Source organism: Oculina patagonica, chromosome 1 (genome assembly GCF_052425735.1).
Source record: "Oculina patagonica isolate OP01 chromosome 1, crgOcupat, whole genome shotgun sequence".
Taxonomy (NCBI): Eukaryota; Metazoa; Cnidaria; class Anthozoa; order Scleractinia; family Oculinidae; genus Oculina; species Oculina patagonica.
Genome location: NC_135758.1, coordinates 999,309 through 1,018,598, shown reverse-complemented (window position 1 = coordinate 1,018,598; position 19,290 = coordinate 999,309). Strand labels below are relative to the sequence as shown.

Sequence of the window (19,290 nt, the reverse complement as noted above, 5' to 3'; positions counted from 1 at the left end):
ATAATAGAGAAAAAGTAAGATTTATCAACCCTGATATAAAGGGACACACTCAGGGGTAGGGCTACAAGACTCTTCGGGATGGATTTCCGCTAGTCAAAAATGGGAGGGAATACGCCCGCCCTCTAGCTATAGAGCCTCTTTAATTGTCCTTAATTCGCAAACGTGGAGTTATAATGTCAGGATGCAGCTTGCTTACAATCAAACTCACAATTAATTTAACTTACCTTTTATCCATCAAAAATGTTTCATTCAGTGCCTTTACTTAAGAAATGGCCGATTGCACATATATTTGTTCCTAACGCCTGAATTCTTTAAATCACGACAGCTCTATAGCTGTAGCCAAATGACGTCATAAATGCAACAGGAGACTGTCGGTATTGCACTGGCGGGAAAGTCAATTATTTATTGCCCGGGCAACTAGCCAAGCAACCTCTTGAAGACACACTCTAAAAATAGCTTGTTCAACTTCGAAAGTTTTCGCCTAAGCCATAAGCCCATGTTTAAGCTCAATTAATAGCCACTGGCTAAGACAATTCTTATTCACCCGTCTTTAAAGGAAAAGAAACCGTCGCCATTTTGTTACAGCGAATCGACAGCCGACCGCCCCGGCAAGGGGAAATGCTCACATACAACTTGATGAAAATTATATTGAAAAGCTTATGCCGTGCTTTTCAAAGGTTTATTGGCCAATAAACTAACCTATAAAACTGATTGTGGTGTGTAACAGTCAGGACACGCACAAAAAAATATTTTCAGAAATTAAACTCGCACGAAACTCGTGGTGATGACTTACGCTAAGTACTCTGGGAGACGGAATGCCAGTTTAAAACGACTTACTAAATCATGATTTTCATATTTTCTAACATATTCACTGCAATTCAAATGCAGTCCTTCATTAAATTAACTTTCTATTATCAGCAGGAGACAGAAATAAAAACAAGAACAATTCATCAAACAAACAAATCGAGGTAGCGGACACAGCTAGTGTTTATGAGAACAAGGAGCAAGGTTTTTGTTTTTCAAATAAAAGTGTTACCAGCCAACCAAGACAAGTTGAACCACTTAGCTCCTGACAAGAGTGGAATATCCAAGAACAACGAATGCGTGGGAGCATGGTGGGTATTTATAGTGCAGCTCCGATATAACGAAAACCTCCGTGCTAAAAATTGCGTTCGTTGTATTAGATGTTTGTTGTAAGCTAAATTCGGTAGCGTAAAGTAAACTGCATTCACAGTTGCAATGTTCGTTACACTATGATTTTCTACAAGTGCCCGGCATACTAAATCAAACACCTTTTGCAGTTAAAAACAATTCAATTACAAAAAAATTTTATATTTCAGCTAATTACTTGAAGGTCAGACGTGTGATGGAAGGACTCCTTCGAAGCAGCCTTTGGAGAGAATTCAACTGATGTGACGGCTGAGAAAAGTTACGGTAAATTGTGCCGATGGCACGCGGAAAAATGGTCGATTACAGGTGCATTGGGGAACGCGTTGTATTTGCATGGGTTCTTTCGTGACTTAGAGTTGATTTGGCACAGAAAATTACTTTCAGCAAAACTCACGAGGACTAAAGGTTCGGAAAATGTCCTTAAACTAGCCAGTCCCTCAAGGTTTTTTGCTATATGAATGAGAAATTTTATAGGCAATCATTTACTACATTTACGAGATGTACTTAGAATGTTTTTCCTCGTGACTTCGGGGTTTTATAATTTACGAGAAAGTTGGTCAAATGTCTTTAGAAATGGCAGGTTTCACAATCCTTGGAATTCCTATGAAAATTTATGTGTTATGTTCAGATAAACTTAACTACAAGTCTTGTAAACTCTATCATAGAGTTTACAACACTTACAAAGTTTGCTCAAAAGCTTGTTTTGAAAGGAGTAATATTCTTATCGTATTACAAGACGCAACCAAAAAAACCCAATCTTTGAAGTTTTCTGAAACAGTACAGTCGAATTTTTCTTGCTTTTTTTCGTAACAATAACTTCAATCAGCGTGTTCGAAGAAAATCGCTAAAACTATACCAGCTTTGGAGTTCAGACATTTATTTTACAATCGGCAACAGATTAAAGGCTGGTTCTCATATGATCGCCCCGATCGCCTGGTATGAGCGAATACCTACCAAAAACAATCCTTTTAGCTCTAGATCCAACACAATGGCAGCCTTCAATGAAAGAGCAAAAGTTGTGGCCCTCTATCTTCTCAGTTATTGCAGTTTTAAGGTGAAGAAAGGAAGAGAAGCTAGAAGGATAGAACACGGGCGATCCAAGTGATCGTGATCGCCCCAATCGCCGCAGACGTTAGCGATCATCTGTGTGATGTTCTCCTATAATCGCCCCGATCGCAAGAAAACTTTGTGACATGACAGAGGCGATAAAAACGATCGGGACGATTATATGAGAACCAGCCTTAAGAGAAGTGATACATCATTTGATATGTCTTAAGAAGGAAAATCTACGTAAACTGATGAAAAATGGTCACAGCTAGGAATAACCAAGAAAAACAGTGAACTTTTTTATTTGTAACTAAGCACTGAAAACACTTATGTGATGTTAGCATCCTCAATAAAGATTTATTATTGTCAACTCTATTTCTCTCCTGTTCCCGGCTTGAAAGATTTTTTTTTTGCCTTTAGATGGTTCACAATCGTTAAGGTGAGAAAGGTAACTCAAATAAAATTTTATATGGCCTTAAAACGATATGGGAGGCGCAGAAGTGACACTGCAAATTTTTCTTTCTATTTTTAGTTCCTCGATGGAGGTCTTCTCAGGACCTTTCACAGTATGAAGATGTTCTGGGTTGAAGCTTATCGAATTGAACGTACGTCCGTCCAGCTAGACACGCAATATTCTGGGCAATACTGAATACGACCATACATGTTACCGGGTTACATATTAAGGGCGTTAACGTAATTGGAATAAAATACCGTGCAAAATATCATTACATCAAAATATGATCTAGAGATAAAAAAACAAACTGGCACAGACCATTTCTGAAAATATCGATTATGAAACTCCATGCATATTAAGACTGGATCCACTCACTTTATCTTTCTATAGGAAGCTTTTACGTAAAAAAGAAGAAAAAATAATCTTTTCTGTTAGAAACTGAGGTTGAGAACGGCAAAGATTTTAAGAACGAGTTTAAAAATATTTTAACCATTTGATTTGTAAAAAGACAATTGCATGGACAGTACGCCTTGTCCACATCCAAACTGGAACCAAAAAAATAAATTATCAATATGGTAGAGATTGCTCGGCATGCACATTTGAATGAGTACATACGATTAGAGTGAACAAAACGCAAATGATCCGAAAGTATCGTGTGTTCATTATTTATTTTACATATACTATAGCACATTTTCGTTTTGGCGTTGTTTTTCAGACAGGATGTTAATTCTCGCCTGTAAAGCAGAAACTATCTGAGAAGGAAATTCGCTTTAGTTATAATAAAACAATAAACAGCTGATAACTCCAGATCGTTTTTTTTTTTTCTTTACAATCATTTTAAGCAAGGATGCCTATAAGAGGAAGTCTTTTTAAAGGAGTGAATTGATATTTTATTTAATTTATGCTTGCTTTGTCGATTTTAGAAAAGCTTTCGACTCAGTCTGGCATAATGGGCTTTTAAGTAAGTTATTGCAAATTAATTTAGGGGGATCCTTCTACAATTTAATTAGAAGCCTTTATTCTAAGTCTTCTTGTTCGATAAAAATTGATCAGTATCAGACACGACCCTTTCAATATATGAGAGGTGTACGACAAGGTTGCGTTTTAAGTCCACTACTTTTCAACCTTTGTATTAACGATTTACCGTTCTCATTTGAAAATATTCTGTCTGATCCTTTTGTCCTACCAAACGGTACAAAATTAAACGCTCTACTATATGCCGACGATTTAATTATTTTATCACGTTCCAAAACAGGTTTGCAAAACTGTCTTAACACATTAGACACATACTGCAACACGTGGATGTTGAGCGTAAATCCCAAAAAAACCAAGATAATGGTTTTTCAAAAACGTGCGAAAAAATGTACTGAACATGTATTTTACATAGGAAATCAAACAATTGATGTTGTACAAGATTACACTTATTTAGGAACCAAAATATCTTCTACAGGAAATTTTAAAATCTCACTTGATCACCTAAAAGAGAAAGGACTTCATGCACTTTTTAGTTTGAGACGACACACAAATTTTAGTAGATTGAAACCTTCTCTTGCCTGTAAAATCTTTGATGCAATGATATCTCCAATTCTGCTCTATAATAGTGAAATTTGGGGTGGTTATGTAAAATCTGATTTTAAGGCCTGGGATGGTTCACAAATTGAAAGAACACATCTACAGTTTTGTAAACGCTATCTTGAAGTCAGTAATAAGGCTTCTAATGTTGCATGTAGAGCTGAGCTTGGTCAATTTCCTCTCCTTATCACCATTAATCAAAGAATCCTCAACTATTTGATATATCTCCAAGAAAAGCAACCGGATTCTTTTGTTAGACAGTCTTTTTTAATTTCATTAGAACTTCACACCGCTGGTAAAAATAGTTTTTACTCTAATCTTATGAAGATATCCGAATATTTTAATTTTGGTTATTTTAATCCTGATTTAGTAGACACCGCAAAAGTGACAATGTTTCTGCAGTTAATGAAACAGAAATATATTTCGTATTGGCAGCATACTCTACAGCATTCTCAAAAACTAGAATTTTATAGATCTTTTAAGAACGAATATGCTACCTCCAATTATCTAGAGTTAACTAGGAGAGTTTCTGGTAGGAGAACATTAGCTAAATTACGTATTAGCAATCATAAGTTAATGATCGAACTAGGCAGATATAACAATACGCCCAGACATAATAGGCTCTGCCCGGTCTGTGATTGTAATAAAACCGAAGATGAAATTCATTTTCTCTTTTATTGTTCCAAATATACAACAATAAGAGATAACTTTTACAAGACAATACAGCCCATCATCTTAAATGTCAGCCAACTACCAGTGCCTGACTTGATTTTAGAATTAATGAATTCTCCCGATCATTTTGTGACCATGCAATTGATTAAATTTATATCATCTTGTTTTGATTTACGTAACAAAATACTATCAATGTAATTAATTTTATATGAATCATTTTTGTTTTTTACTATATATTATTATTTTATTATTTTTTATTATTATTATTACTAAATAAGTTTACGCTTTTGCAATATTGTAACAAATTTACAGTCATGCAAATAAAGCTTGTTGTTGTTGCTACCCCACTACCCCCACCCCCACCCCCCAGATAACCACGTACCAGGATGTACAAAGCACGTGCACAGATTTGATTGCTAGCTCGACGTGCCCCACGAGGGTTGTACATGGTACATTTCTATTCTGAGAAGGAAGTCTGAAGACAGACCTAGAGCGGATGTTAAACCACTCGCATTTGATATCCCATCTGGCCGTGGCAGCGAAGGGCTACTTATGAAAAGAGCCCTTTGGCGTCTGAGCCCCTTGAAAAAAGCGGGTTTCAATGCATATTTTTGCTAATTATTATATACATCTTGTAAGCACCACATCTTTCCAAATTCTCCCGCAATATAAACGACGAAATAAATACGAGCTGCAGAAAAGGATGAAATAAAAGGAAAAACTAACGAAGGTAAAGTTTTGACAAAGGTTTTTGCTTACGAAATGGCGAGCATTTTTTAATTTCTCATGAGTAAAATTTCCATTTTGAGTAAAGTGAAAAAAATTGACAGAGATCATGTCGTCGAGCCGCCGTTTTGTTATATCCACGAATATTTTGATGCTCACAATTCGAAGTTCTTTAACATCGTGGTTTTCAATTGACAAATATATTAGTCATCTTCGTTTGTGAGAACTTGATCCGTCAAAATTCTTTCTACGAATTCGAGTGATCGAAAAACAGTGATCGAGGGCAATGTGAGTTAGCTAAGTTTGATTGAAATATCACATGAAGTTTGTCCGTTTTGTACTTCTGTCACTCATTTCAGGACGTATCATGGATATTCCAAAAAAGTTTCAGTGCTAAGGTGTCGGTTCGATACCTTGCAACAAAAAGTAAACAAACTCAGCTTTCAACTTTTTTATCTGATTTACGTCGGTGAGTCAAAGTTCTTTGAATACTTACTTGGAAATCGTGTACCAAATACAGACCTATAACTTGGCCCAAGTATGCATAAGGAAGCATACCACCAAACGAAAAGAACTGAACAATACATATAAAATTATTCTCTAAAAACGTCACAAAAGTGGGTCTAAATTTAAGCTCAGTTTCTATAAATTATTCTAATGACCAACGATTTTTAATCGTTATATGTATTTGTTTCCACCAAAAAATTTCTAATCGTCTTTAACACTTTTAAATCAATTTCAAAACCGTTTTGCCTTTAAAGTGAATCAGGAATATCTTTTTTTTGCTTATGGAAGAGTCGATCAGAGATTTGAAATGAAAAGTTTATTTCTTAGTAGTAGAAAAGTAGAAAAATTTCGCTTACCTTTCAAACAGCGAGAACTACTTCTGTATCTTCGTGAACTTTAAGGAACTTGTGCAAATCTAGGAACTTGTGCAAATCTGATCAAGACCGTCAAATTATCACCTCAAACTACAAATGAGGAACTGAAAAAGGCAAAGAACCATAGTTCCGTTGCTAATGGATCTTTTGACAACGTCACATTATAAAACCTTTAATGGCTTCCGTAGTTAAAAATATACTGTGCGAGAAAGAATGAGACGAAACTACTAAAACTTCTCGAACTTTCAGTTGGTAGAGTGATTTTACTTCAACCGTGAAATAGTTACTATTCAAATAGATACTTTTAGACACTTATTTCATTGTTTTCTTTTGTTTAGTTTTCACTATTTAGCTGACTAATTGTTAGATGTTGTTTCACGGGTGAATAAAATCACTCTATAAACTTACTGTGTAAGTTTTGTCTCTGGACTGAAAGACCGTCGTGAAACTGCACTATCGCAGATGGTAGACATTTGTTGTCCTTTTATACCTAAAGCTTTATCATGGACACACGCTTGTAGCGGAATTCGTTTTTAAATATCCTGAAGACTTCCGTATCTGAATACTCTTTTGTTCAAACAAAAACAAAAAACAACCGGATGATTTTTGATGGAAAATCACTGAAACAAGTAAAAGGAAAAGCTGAAACATGACTCAGTGCATGCGGAACTTCTCAGTTAAAATCGCAGCAACAAGTAAAGCTCCCTTCATCTCACAAAGTTATCACGAAGGCATAAACATGAACACCATCTTACAACAGAAATGAGCTAGTACAGCTTGAATAGCAGCGTTTTATCGGATTTATAGATTCGAGCCGAGAGAGAACGTTCTTGTTTCTTTGATTTATTTATTTTCTACGGGTAAATCACAACTTCACAAAGTGACCATCCGGCTGGCTTGATAGTTTAGTTGGTAGAGCGTTTGAACCAGCATTGCATTGGTGATGTTCTCGAATTACGTTCAAGCCTTATTTTTTTACAGGCTTGTTATTATTTCTCTCCTGCGATGGTCTTTTATGGATTAACTTACAGTAGAACCCCGGTAACTTGAACTCGGATAACTCGAACTTCCTCGCTAACTCGAAGAGAGTCTCATTTCCCTTGGATTTGACCCTACCGTTTCAGTCATTTTTACTCGGTTAGCTCGAATTTGGATAACTCGAAATCCCCGCTAACTCGAACTAAATTTTATTCCCTCGATCAACATTTGGTTCAAATTTACCCCGATAACTCAAATTCCGGTTCTTGTAACTCGCAATGGATGCCCAATGAAACATCCCATTAGCTCTTCTCGTCGAGTAACACAGTACAGAAACAAGATTTTAATCTTTGCAAAAGGCTAATCACGTATAAAATCTATTGAATCAAACATACACTCACAGTACTGTATTGTCATAAGAATGCATAATCGTGTCGAGACGAAAGTTAAAATTGCACTGTACTGTTAACCGTTAATTATTAACAGGCCCAAATAGAATATTTAACAGACCCCGATAACTCGAACCCCCCCCCCCCCCCCCCCCCTAACTCGAACTGTCTTTCATTTCCCTTCAGAGTTCAAGTTACTGTATATCTTTCAACCGCAAGTTCATATTTTCTTCCCCGGGTGGAACCATGTGAAATGGCCGTAGATGCTTGTCGGAAAATGTGCATTAAACCCTTAAACATCCCTAAAGAAGACAAATCTGGGCGTGGCTCGAGCTCTCTTTTGGCCCCCTAAAAGTTACCGTTTTTATACCTACTAGGTCTAGACCACCAACATAGTGTGGCAGCACTTTTTACTTCGTTACGTGCTTTCTTAAACGACGGCTAAAAGTATTGGCGTTCTGTCTTAGACACCCTAAAAGTAAAACCAAAACGCAATTTGGTTCAGTTGGTAGAGCGCCGGACTGCTGTGCGAGAGGTCGTGGGTTCGAACCCCAGACCAACAGACCGGACCAACACTCAGGGTCTTAAAATAACTGAGGAGAATGTGCTGCCTTTGTAATTGCATCTGCAAATGGTTAGACATTCTAGTCTTCTCAGAAAAGGACTATAAACCGTAGGTCCCGTCTCCTGTATCTTCAGTCTTATAACAGGGGACGTTAAAGAACCCACACACTATTCGCAAAGAGTAGGGCACGAAGTTCCCGGTGTTGTGGTCTGGCCTTTGTGTAGTAAAATTGCAGTCCGTGTACAGCGCATTTGAACATTACATATGAAAAATGCGCTATATAAATTGATTATCATTATCATTATCATTAATTTACACCCCTAAGTGAGACGACGAGTATTCCCGTCTCTTTCATATGAGAGGCCGCCCGGATCCTTCGTTACTCTGATATAGTTTGTTTACATTCTTTTTGAATGCAAAGCTTAAGCATTTCGAACGTACAATGCAATCGCTTATTTAAAATGTAGTCGTTCTCTACTGTTTCTGCATAGTTCATTTTTTTTTTCTCATTTTTTTCTATTTTGCTTTGATTGTAAACTGACTGCATATCTGTTACAAGTCAGTTCATTTTGAAATAAACTACATTTTCCGTTAGATACTAAAGTTGCAGCTAGGATTCATGCGTAATTAAAAACAACGTTTCGTTAAAATACTAGAAGGTGTTTCGACCTAAAAGCTTAGGTCTTCATCGGTTTGGTGGAATGAGAACGTATCAATGAATATATTTCCCTTGGAAATAGTTTTAAAAACCAAAAAAATGCCAGGGGGGTCTTTAAACTTTTATTTAATTTAACAATTTTAATGATTTTAGTCAAATGTCAAAATCGAAATGTATGGTTTTTTTGGAACAGATTCCTTTCCTATAGGTTTCTTAGACTGTGAGCAGGTTCTGTTTTTTTTTCTAAATGCGTCTAAAGCAAACGGGAAAATTGCGCGATCTTCGAGCGACGAGCGGCGAGCGGGCATTGTATGAAATGTCCATCTGCCAAGACCAGATTGAGCTAAAAGAAGGATTGTACAATAAACTTAAAATAAATCTGCACCTTTGATCCCTGACAACACTTTTATGCTTGTACTGTACGCTATAAATAATTTCATTGACTATGAAATTCACAAAGGTTCTTTTCGTGTCTTGAAGACCTTAATAGAATTATGGCACCCTGCATTAAATTTATATGCTGACAGGAATTGAAAGTCGCTCCCCAATCAATACACCATTCTTCTCCAAAAATAGCTAGCTAGTTCATCAACACTTGTATTTTATATATTCCATATATTTTGTTCCTTTGATTTTTTTAGCCTTACCGTATTTTTGTATGCTATAAAGTGCGTGTTATAAGCCCCGACCCCAACCCCGCGTATATATAGACTATACTCCTGGTTATAAGCCTATCTTTGAGGGGGCCCACATTTTTCTGCTAACAAAAAAAAAATATCCCAGTTATATTCCCCCAAATATAAGTTCACCCACCCAGCTTTTTCATATAAACATGTCCTTAAAGAACAGTATACTACAAATAAAAATAGGAAACGAATAAGTTTGCGAGTAGATTGCAGATCAAAACCTTCAATGAAATTAAAGTGGCTCTGTAACAATTATATCACAAATCAGAGCATCTAAGTTGTTTCTTGTCGGCTTATTTACATTCAGGTTCTATTTTATATACTCCATTTAAGCTTTCTGGGTATAAGTTCCCTCGGTTATAACCTAGGAGGCAGTGTGGCCAGGTGGTTAGGGCACTGGACTTGTAATAATGATAATGATAATGATAATGCATTTATATAGCGCATTTTCCATGTGTATATGTTCAAATGCGCTTTACATATACTGTAATTTTAAGATACAATTGTAAAGGCCAGATCACAACACCGGGAGCTTCGTGCCCTACTCTTTGCGAATAGTGTGTGGGTTCTTTAACGTCCCCTGTTAGAAGACTGAAGATACAGGAGACGGGACCTACGGTTGATCGTCCTTTTCCGAGAAGACTAGAAAGTCTAACCATTTGCAGATGTAATTACAAAGGCAGCACATTCTCCTCAGTTATTTTAAGACCCTGAGTGTTGGTCCGGTCTGGCGTTCGAACCCACGACCTTCCGCACAGCAGTCCGGCGCTCTACCAACTGAGCTAACCAGGCGGCTACAGGTCCCTGGTTCAAATCCTCCTCCCTGCCGCTAGATGGATTTTTGTTTGGTCGTCCCAAATTCAACTCCTCCACGCTTTGGAAATAGTCAATTGGTTAGTCTCCTTCTAGTTGGGATTTTTAGCAGATTTCTGGTCGATTAATATTTGTTTATCTATTTACAGTGTCCCCAATTAGCACAGCAGTGCTAAATACATTGACACTGTCTAAATAAAGTGATTTATTTTATTTTTTTATTTTATCTCACCCAAAACGCCAGACGAAATCGAATGACACCAGTACTTTTAACCGGCATTTGGAGTGAAATTTTTCTATTTTTATTTTCCACCGAAGGCTGTAGTTGATAGCCGAAACCTTGAAACTTTTCACTTGCATGTATCCAGACAGCATCCAGTCTCAATTTTTAAGTATGATCTTCAGTTCTTTAATCCGAGTAGCAAGCCCTTCGTAAAGCTGTGGTTGCAAACCTTGAGATAATGAAAGCTTTAAACTTCCGTGGAACGGAATATCCTTGTGTTTTTGATAACTGGACATAAATTTGAAGACAGATTAGACTGAAACTGAACTTGTTTGCCAAAATAAGGAAGCGGTGTTATTAGCTTCCGCAAAACACGGATAGACAAGATATCACTGCCGCGCATCGACACTTTGTATAAAAGCGAATGCAAATGAATGGGAAGTGAAATAAAGACAATAACATTAGACAAGGAAACATTTGACGAGGAACTGACGGCTGTAACCGGAATAAAATACTTTAAACCGGCACTAGCGGAGCGACATAAACATTAATTTCTGTTTTAAAACATCTTTGATCGGCTGGCTGAGATCGCATAAAAATTTATACCCAGTAAAGCAATTTTTCTCGAGTACGCACGCAGAAAAAGTTTAATGGCAAATTCAACACGTTTTCAAAACTAGAAAGCGCTGTCCTTTTTCGTAAATTCAACTATCGAGTTAAAATTTATACAATTTCAATTACCGATGCACCCAGCATTTAAATTAAAATTGCTTATTTTTAACAGTCTTGTATATTTAAAAATAAAAATTTAAAAATAAAATAAAGTGATCAAACGTTTAGGGCATTAAGAAATTAAAATAAACACTGTTTTGAAAGTAACTTGTGTTTAAAGGTTTAGTCAGCGACCAAACTTCCGGAGAAATAATTTGAATAACATTATTCACAACTTTTGTCTTTTTATATTAATTATAGCGCCATTTGTAATATGCATGGTGGTGAAAACTTGAAAACGACAGCAACTGCACTAAAAATAGTCAGGGTATAATGATTTAGAAAGGTTGTAATTGGCCACCAACAATACTGATAATTCTAAAAATACCATTTAATCTAAAAATCGCCCGCGATGACGATGTTGTAGTTTCGACGTTCTTTAATAAATATGAAAAACCTCCAACCACAAATAATCTGCATGTTTGAAAGGTGTCTAGCTATAAACGAATAATTACTCAAGATTATTCAGTATTAAATACTTAGTAAATAGATGATTCCCAACTGTGCGTCAAGCTGTCATATAGCTTTAAAAAATAAACTGCAGAAACTCGCCTACCTCACTGTGATCAATGATTGTCAACTTCCCTTGTGATAACTTCACGATCTGAATTTCAAAAAAGGCCTTGTTGTTTTAATATCTACGTCAGAAATAATGTTAAGCAATGATTTACACCGAAGAAAATTAAAGATTACTTTTTACCTTTTGCGGATATTAAGAATAGCTTCTCCAACGCAGGGTTTAGTTAAGAAAAGGGTTGAGCGAATAAAATAACAAGCGAAATATAGGTTGGATATAAGCAAAGAACGAATGAGTGGGTGGCCGGAATATGTTGATGACGTCAATAACACGTCAAGAGAAAGAGAACCCAATGCAATGCGTGCTTTTTAATGGTTTTCCCGCCAAGCTGTCTATCCATATACCAATAAATACTCGAAGTCGGTTGCTAAGCTTTAATTTAAAGGATAATAGCGAGAACAGGTGAAACAAGCGGTTTATTTTTTCAACTTCCTGGAGGAAAACATGGCTGAATGAGAAAACGAGACAAAAGCGAAGCAGACGAGTGAAATACATGTATTGTTGATATCACACGGCCGGTAAATGGCGTCGCGACTTCCTTCTATATCGCATACTAAAACAGATGATTTCAAAATGAAACTATAGCCCGTGGAAATAAAACGCTAGTGGAAAATGGCCGTAAGTATCACAAGCAGATAAATTGTTTCTTTAATAAAAGGCGAATACAGAAAAAAAGGAAAACAAAACAAACAACTGAGATATTTTAGAACTTAGATATTTATACGACAAACAGAAAATGAGTTTGTTCTGGAAAATATTGAAACTAGATTTACCTGTTTTGTATACAAATATCCCAGTTTTTTGGAAGAAGGGGATGCAGGGGGACAAACCACTTATAAAAACCTTTTTGTGGGGAAAACGGTTTTGGCAAACCTCCGCTAAGCGACCACTTGTCTTGTCAAGTTTGTCAACCAGGTCGTAAACTTACGACTTCTCCTTTCATCTCCCAGTTGAAGGGGAGAAAAATGATTCAGTAGAAGTGTGGGCGGGGGCTACTTGGTTACCAGTCTTCGGTCTCCCTGGGAATCCATTGATTTTCATATAAAGGGGACAGGGGGAGGGGCTTATCGCAGTTTAGCCTGAGCTGAGAGAAATTTGAGATCTTTCACAAGCATGCCTGCTTGCTCAAAAGAAAACTAAATAATGAATTAAGTTCTCTTTCTAAAGAACAATTCAGGAAGCAAAGATTTGGGCAGCACTTTTTTTGTCGAATTTCTGTTTTTAAATATGTCTTAAACTCTGAGGAATTTCTTACGATGGATGCGATAAGTTTATCGTTTCCATGCCAACGAAGTACGTTTACATAGTAAATACTGCTATATCGCCAAAATGACACATGAAGAAAGTTAATATATCGGCAAGAAAGAAGCTGACAGTTATTCAAGGTACCACTCGAACCCATACAAATGGCTTGGATGAGTTTTGTTTTGGATCGGTAAAATTTAGATAAGATTCTGTTAAAATATTCGAAAATATTGCCACCCTCTTCAGACCAGAGCTACTAAACAGATAAGATATTTGCCTAGCTCGTGTTCTGTTTGTTGGAAACTGATTAATTCCGTGGAAACCGATCCAAATAGATATTTTCACTTGATAAGGAGGCTCATAACAGTTTTCAGCACTTTCCAGCTCTTATATACTGTTCACATTTATCAGTTGCTGCTACATAAATGGTACCAAACTGAAAGAAATGCCCGATTATGTTAAACAAATTGTGATTATATTCTTGGTGTCTCTGGTACCCATAGCAACGGTATAACCTGTTAAAAACACCCTTAATTTTAGCTTTGGGTGCTTATAACTCAAAAACGAGTCCAATGACCCCCATTTTTATTATTGAATAATGATCAACATGTTGAGATCCAACTTTTTGCAAAGTTAAAAGTTAAAAGAAATTATCCGGAGCGGTTTCAGAGCCACTTTAAATGTTTAAAAATTTTAAGGGACTTTGTCACGGAGATTTTGCAGATGTTTGGTCTAAACTGTTCTGAAATAAGTGGAAGGCAACTTAACCCATAAAAAACAATATTTTTAAACATCTGAAAGAAGATATAACCTTAATTTGCGGATAGAAATCAAGCTACGGCTATAAATATCGATGTTTTAAAAGTGCGCGAAAACAATTTGAAAACGTTTGCCTAACGTTTTCAAATTGCAATCCGTTTCCATCCGCAGCCAATAATGCTAGTTAACAGTTTCAGTGCTTTAAGATAGCAATTTTTAACAAAAATGGACTATTATTTTAGGTTTCATGCGACACAAATATAAATTTTGGCTGTTAAAAATTCTGGTAAAATCCGTGACATAGTCCGGCCCTTTAAGGTAGCTCTGAAAATGTGCAAGGTTATTGAACAAACTAGAACTTGCTCTCTGGTAAAGGAATAACATATTGCATCTTCAGAAAGTTTCTTAACGTAGGAGTGTAGTCATGTAAGCAAAAAAAAAAAAACAATCACTACATTTGCTTTGTTGAACAGACTTTGCTCTGGCCAAATATCATGTGTTAAAATAGATTAGAAATCGACACTCGTCTAAGTTAGCAATAAGTTCCCATAGTGTCACGGTTATTTGGATTGGACTGGCCTGACACAATCTTTCCATATAAAAGGGTTAAACGTCTATTTTTTCAAAGATAAAATCTGATTTTTATGAAGTAATAACTAGCTGTTTGGAAGTGAAATTTGCTTATATTTCCTCCGTCATCGAACATAATTCGAAAGCTTTGCCTCCATTACTTTCGGTGTTGGAGGTTGCACAATCGTCGACCTTGAACCTTTTTTATTTCGAGCTATTGAAGTTGCCAATTTTTTTTAAAAAAAAATTGATATCGAATACCCTATAAATAATCTACTTTTAGAGCAAATATAAAGTTCAGAACTTTTGCAGGCCTTTCTTTTGCGGCCACATGCAATGATGCTAAAAAACTAACACGACTGTTTGAAGGAGAGAAAACAACTTGAGTAGGAGACGAGGGGGCGTGCTCTCCCGTTTTGATCTCCCTGGGAATCCATCGATTTTCACAAGAGAAAAGGGGGCCTAATTGCAGTTTAGCATGAGCTGTGAGAAATTTGAGATCTTTCACAAGCATGCCTGCTCGCTCAAAAGAAACCTAAATAACCAACTAAGATCTATTATCGAAGAGAAATTCAGGCAGCATAGGTTTGGACAACACAGTTTTGAGGTTGTCGTTATGAATTTACGTTTTTAAAAATGTCACTATTAATAACTCTGAGGAATTTCTTACGATCGATATCATTAGTTTTGTCGTTTCCATGCTAGTGAAGTGCACTTACTTAACAAATATCGTCGGGGGATTGACAAAACATGACCGGTCGACAGTTCAACAGTCATTATCATATATGAACCCGTATAAATGGCTTGGCTGGGATTTGCTTCCGAGTGGATTGATAAAATATAGATAAGATTCTGTCAAAACACTGCGACCCTCTTCGCAACAGAACAACAAAACACATACGATATTTGCCTCGCCTATGTTGTGTTTGTTGGAAATTCCGTGGAAACCGATCCAAATAAATATTTGCACTTGATAGCTAATGCTAAAGAACACGTACACGGCATTTGGCTGAAACTCAAAACTAAATAACCAACTTATTCTATTTTCGAAGAGCAATATTCAGGCAGCATAGGTTTGGACTAAACAGTTTTTAGGTTGTCGTTATGAATTTACGTTTTCAAAAATGTCACTATTAATAACTCTGAGGAATTTCTTACTATCGATATGATTAGTTTTGTCGTTTCGAGTGGTTTCCATGCCAGTGAAGTGCACTTACTTACCAAATACCGGTATATATATTGTAGGGGGATTGACAAAACATGACCGCGGTCGACAGTTCAACAGTCATATATGAACCCGTAATAAATGGCTTGGCTGGGATTTGTTTGCGAGTGGATCGGTAAAATTTAGATAAGATTCTGTCAGAATATTGCCACCCTCTTCATATCAGAACAACAAAACACATACGATATTTGCCTAACTCGTGTTGTCTTTGTTGGAAATTCCGTGGAAACCGATCCAAATAAATATCTGCACTTGATAGCTACTGCTAAAGAACACGTACGTACACAAAATTCGCCTGAAACTCAAAACTGGCCTGAGAAAATATGTAACGTTAAAGACGAAAACGAATTGAAACAGACTGATAAAATATCGAAAGAGTCGAAGAAGCACCTTGTGACTTATTTTGGCATTAAACAAAATAAAACTCCCCTCTAGTAAAGAAATAATATCCGTTAAGCCTGGTTTTCACTAGCGACGCAAGCACAAGCATTAGAATAACAGCTCTTATTTCACCGTGAAAACGGCTTCGACGCAAGCAAAAGCACAAGCGCATTGTGTTGCAGTTTTATGCTTGTTCTTCTGCTTGCGGCAAGCACAAGAACAAGGGTCAAAATTTGTCCTTTTTGCCTGATTGCGCTTATGCTTGCGCTTGTGCTTGCGTCCTAGTGAAAACCAGGCTTTACACTAAAAAGTTTATTAACGCAGAAGTGTGACCAAGTAAGCAAAAAATAATCATTACATTGCATTGTTTTAGTTTATTGTGACTAAAGATCAAGACAAACTTTCATTCAACGCCTGGGCATTCGTTATTGTACTGGGTCGTAGGCTTTGGCCAAATTTCGAACTTTTCATGACTCAAACTTAATTAGAAAGCAACTCTCGTCCCAGTTTAGGCGGTGACAAACGAGAACACATCGTAGCAGACACATTATTGCTCATCCTTCCCTTGATGCAATGCGTTCTAGTCAAATCCGGTCAAATCCGTCTCAGGAGCGACTGGGAACGAGTCTGATGCATGATTACGTCAGTTCAGTGCGCATGAATAAAAATTCTCACCAAAGCTGTCAGTTACACGAAAACTTTTCAGGTAGGTTCATGAATGTAAAGGGAAATTTATAAAAACGGGCCATGGCAAACCAAAGCAATACGCATTTGGCAAAAAGTTTCAAATTAAAAAAAATTAAAACTGCAGCGTGGTATAATTGTTTTGGGCAGGAAATTGTCAACTTTCTCAAATGTGTTAAATTTTTTTGCACAGTGCTAGCCAGGTCTAAGAATATAATTGTAAAGAAAGGTTTTGCTCAATTTAAAACTACAAAATGGTCGAAAAAGTACTGTTTGATGTCGAAAAGTTGGAAATCGACTTTCGCGCGCGCCTTATGTATTAAATCTGCAGCAAAGCTTATGCTACAGTTGAGAACTTGCATTATTAAAAAAAAATGGTTATTCTCCCACCGTGTTAAAATAATAGTTTGAAACGCATGCTGCTCTAAGCTTTGTTTCACGTGCGCAATTGCTAACTATCTATCCATCTATTTAAAGTGGTAAATCCCTCGAATTCGAAAGATTGTCACAGTGTTTTATGTTGTAATGTCATCATGCATTATACGTTCGGCTGAAACAGTTTCTTTTTGGCCGTTTACAAATGAAGGGGCAATCGACGATCGAAACGTATGCATTGAAGCAAATGTCGGTTGTTGAGCCATAAATCGAAAACCATATTTAAACAGCCATATGTGACAAACAGCAGGCTATTAATTTCATATATAATCAAGCGAAAATTCATTTCATTTTGTGAGCTGTAGTGTTGAGTATAACATTTGTCGAGCTCTATATATCAACAAACACTCAACGACACTGTGCTGTAAAAAAACAAGAGGGTGCTCAAAGATGGCAGATGAATCACAAAATGATTATGACAAGAATGCGAGCAATAATTTTCGTCTCGAAACTGTTGTCATCATAAACTGTGCGCTAAATGCTCCACTGATGCTCATATCCGTTATTGGCAACACACTGGTGCTAGCCGCCATTTTGAGAACTCCTTCACTTCGCCTACCGACCATAACGTTGCTCTGTTGTTTGGCTGTGTCAGACCTTCTTGTTGGGCTTGTTGTTCAGCCGCTTTACATTGCTAATAGACTAACAGCAAATAGTTCTTTGCATCAGGCATTGGCCATAATTGCCTTTGCTGCATGTGCTGTTTCGCTTTGGACAATGACTGCCATAAGTGTGGACCGGTTCTTGGCTCTCCATTATCACATGCTATATCCGAATTTGATGACCACACATCGCGCAATATATACATCAGTTAGTCTTTGGCTCGTTGCCTTTTTGCTGTCATTCTTAACTTTTTGGAGCAGGAATGCATTTAATTTTGCTTCATCTTTTAGTATTGTCATTTGCCTTTTTATTTCTAATGTTTGTTACATACGAATCTACCGCGTTGTTAGGCGGCATCAGTTGCAAATTCACGTTCAACAACAGGCTGTGGAAAGCAATGCTGAACTGAGTAATCAGGACATGCCACGACTGACTAAAAGTGCTAAAAACACTTTTATATATTACATTGTAATGATCTTGAGTTACACACCGTTATTTACTTCCATGTCTATTTTAGCTATGTCCCCCAATCGATGGACAAACGTATGGAATTTTGCAGATACTGTGGCATTTATGAACTCGTCCATCAATCCATTTTTGTATTGTTGGCGTCTTCACGAGCTTCGAACGGCAGTTATAAAAACAGCAAGACAGATGTTATGCAAACAAACCGAAGGAAACTAGTTATCTTTGGATTACGACGTTTAACGTCGATTCGCCTTAAATAAAACTAATACGTCAATTTATTCGATCGAAGTCCAAAATTTTCCTCAGACCTTTTCAGTACGACCTGTGTAACTGGGGCCACTAAAAGGAGCTAGGAAGAGAACAACTTACCACAAGCAGGACAGAAACAATCAAGCATGTACAAACAATAAAATTATAAATTTTTCGCTTGTAATTAATCCAATGTTTTCTTTTAATTCTAACCACACATTCAATTTGACATTTCACACGCTGGGATTTAAAAGCATCATTTTAAAACTAATATGTTATATTTCCTGATACCAGTGAGAAGAAATTGCAAACCGTGCGAAAACAGTGGACGCGTTGGCCCGCCATGTCTCGCCGAATTGCGTGTCGGATTTAAGTCGGTTCAAGCTTTGTTAATTTCTAAGTCAATTTGCTATAAAGCTATTCAAACCGGGCCTTTTTTGTCTTTTGAGACAAAAGGAAGGGCAGTTGCTTATCCGTAACTCGCAGGCT

The 19,290-nt window shown here is 36.8% G+C and overlaps 2 protein-coding genes across 2 annotated transcripts in view; one reads left to right on the top strand and one right to left on the bottom strand.

Moving 5' to 3' along the window:
• LOC144652159 (myocyte-specific enhancer factor 2C-like) overlaps positions 1-6,626 on the bottom strand; it is a 30,699-nt gene extending 24,073 nt beyond the window's left edge. The window contains exon 1 of the mRNA XM_078512202.1: positions 6,505-6,626. The gene's annotated coding sequence lies outside the window, so the exon portion shown is untranslated. The remainder of the gene's footprint in view (positions 1-6,504) is intronic.
• Positions 6,627-17,871: 11,245 nt separating this feature from the next.
• On the top strand, positions 17,872-18,838 carry LOC144647824 (melanocyte-stimulating hormone receptor-like). Its single transcript, XM_078507539.1, has one exon. It carries the CDS (start codon positions 17,872-17,874, stop codon positions 18,766-18,768), a length of 897 nt encoding a protein of 298 aa, XP_078363665.1. The 3' UTR covers positions 18,769-18,838.
• Positions 18,839-19,290: the final 452 nt, after the last annotated feature.